At 33.3% G+C, this 2698-nt stretch overlaps 1 protein-coding gene across 4 annotated transcripts in view; it reads left to right on the top strand.

Annotated features, from left to right (window-relative positions):
* The window catches only part of LOC106463885 (gastrula zinc finger protein XlCGF57.1-like), a 120018-nt gene that overhangs the window by 8154 nt on the left and 109166 nt on the right, over positions 1 to 2698 (top strand). For all 4 annotated transcript variants that reach the window (XM_022391508.1, XM_022391507.1, XM_022391511.1 and 1 more), the window contains exon 3: positions 1350 to 1462. In XM_022391508.1, coding sequence (XP_022247216.1) covers positions 1350 to 1462 — 113 coding nt within the window. The remainder of the gene's footprint in view (positions 1 to 1349; positions 1463 to 2698) is intronic.

Genomic DNA, 2698 nt, shown 5'->3' with positions numbered 1-2698 from the left:
TAAGAGCTTCACATCATGAGAACTACTCTACCCTTAGAAAATAAAATATTATTTGTGAATTTATTTCTTTCCAAAATATGAATTTCAGTAATGGTTTTTTTCTTCATTATATTTGCTGCAGCAGATTAGGTTTTGTTGAATCCACAGCTCCTCATCCATGTCTCCCTCTGAATCTAAAATAAATAAAATAGTAGTCTTACCTGCAACAGTTGTGAGAACCCAAAATGGCTGCTTCCAGCTTTCTTGTGCTTCATCGAAATTGCTAACAACGTAACCTGGTGAATGTCTTAGCAGTTAAGAGTACAGTTCAGTTTAACATTAGAAATAGCAAATCATATAACTTTTAGAAGATTTCTGGTACGCAGAATTATATAAGGAAAACAAATATTTGTATTAATGCAGTTAATGAATAACACTGAGAAAAATTTTGAAAATTGTATATTTGAAAAGTTGAAAAAAAATAGTGTTTACATGAATTGTTAGTATATATAAAAATTGGGGAGTTACCACTATAGTACTAAGAACTTTCCACATTCCCTCATGCTATCTCACCAACTCTCTTTCAATCACTTGCATTACTGCAGAGGTTACTTCTTGCAACAGTGTTTGACTTCATGACAAATACTTTCATAACAAATTAACTTATTTAGCAAAGTTTTCTGAAAGCTGCTGATGAACTGACAAACCTCTTCAGAATGTACTTTGTAAAGGTTAATCTCAACAATTGCCAAATCCCATTTTTTTATATTATTTTTCAGGCCAGTCAAAATTTTAATAGTTAAGATCACTTACAGTGCTTTAAAAACCAAAATCTACATGTTCTCTTATAGCATATGACTGTGTGTTTAATGAGCTTCATCCATCTATGAAATAAACATTTACTTCTACAAGTGTTCTAGATGCTATTCCATTTGCTGTGTTGGTATTCCATCAGAGAGTGATGCCTCCGGAGGTTGGTAGTGGATTTAGGTTGGTTTCTCACTATCACTGCATATTTGGAATTATTAGAAGCATGACATCTATCATGCAATGGTTGTCTCTTAGTTCCAGTGAAGAAGGGATACACCATAGTGCTTAATTTTCACATTCTTTTACTTTCTTACTAAATGTTCTAGTTGCCATGACCTTGTATTCTGATGACCATCTAGCATTTTTTGCTTCTTGGTGTGTGCCTAAGAATGTGCCCCTTTGCTGAATGTTGATACTTTTCTGTGGATCAGTACATTATGTTAGAAATTATAAAAGAATCATGTTCAACTAAATATATCTTATAGATTTTTATTATGATTTAGTGAAGCCTAAGTTAAAAACTCTTGTTTTAGAGTAATCTGGAATGTTTGTATTTCTAGCTACAGGAAAACCTGATTACATGAAAGAAACATCTCTACATACCATTTTGAAGTTTGAAATGATAAAAGAGGAGAAAGAAGATATCTATGATGGAGCAACAGAGAAAAATGAGGTAATTTGTAGATTAAAACTTTTACAGTTGTGTTGTTGAAGAGAATATTTAACTGTAATTGTGTCTTTCTGGACTCATTGTTGACACTAACTGGTGGTAACATGTTTATAGTAACAAGCTGAAGCAATTCACTACAAGTTTGCTGCATTGCTGTGAATAAACTCTTTACAGCTCTTCTTGTAACAGTGATATTGCTAGTTCACGGGTGTTTCATTTTTAATGTTTCTATATATCTTACTGTAACTTTTTACTAATTACTTATGTTGTAGAAAAAAAGAACCTGGAATTTTGGATTTTTGTTCTTATTATAAAACTTCTTTTATTCTGTGTTGAATCATCCATAATATTTGAAATGAATTAGCATGCTATATTAAACCTAATCTGGAGCCCCACAACATCATTTCTGTCCATGTCCTGTCTGATAAACTTGCTTCTTTACTATAGCCCTCCAGCAGAGTTACTACTATAAAAGGCTCCATTGTAAGGCTGTAATGTTCCATCCTGCATTCCATAATCCATATAGTGTACCAAAGTGATGATTTACCAGTACTTTTTCACAGTTTAGTTGCACAGATCTCTGTAGGGGCTGTATCTGGTGTCTTGACTTGTATTGGAATAATATGATTACCCATTTCATTGTTCTGCTGTATAAGGTATGTGACAGTTGAACAAATACATTAAGGAAGCCACCTGTGTAGGTGTGAGCTATGTCACTGTTCTAGTAAAGATTCTTCTTGAATACATAGAGTACTGTTGTCTGGAGCACATGGATGACTCTTTCCTCTTACATATGTGTTTGTGGATTCTCATTCGTTACAATATTACACATTATGCTTACTACACCCAGGGTTCAACCATGGTCTCTGCTGTGGCGTATGATTGCACAGATTTTGTGTTCATTTCTGAGTTATATGCCATTTCCTTTGCTCTGAATTATGTTGAGGCTAAGAATTAAACTAATTATATGATATTTAATGTGTCAATTAACTCTATGAATGCTCTGGAATCACTTAATGTGAGTTCTCATCCAGTTTTCTTGGATATTTAGAAAAACTGACCCATTTTTCATTATTGTCCATCAGTTAAAGATACTCAAATCAAAACTGCTTATGTTCAGGCTTCATGACAACAATAGGAATATAAGGGTTGGCACATTTTAGCTTAAAGTTTGCCATTAAGTTGGGTGGTGGCATTGGAGATGATGACATCGTTCAGAATGATTGTGTTTTTAGGATT

The sequence above is a fragment of the Limulus polyphemus genome, unplaced genomic scaffold (assembly GCF_000517525.1).
Source record: "Limulus polyphemus unplaced genomic scaffold, Limulus_polyphemus-2.1.2 Scaffold1509, whole genome shotgun sequence".
Taxonomy (NCBI): domain Eukaryota; kingdom Metazoa; phylum Arthropoda; class Merostomata; order Xiphosura; family Limulidae; genus Limulus; species Limulus polyphemus.
Note: the sequence above shows the minus strand (reverse complement) of the source record. Positions and strands in the feature narration are given on the sequence as shown.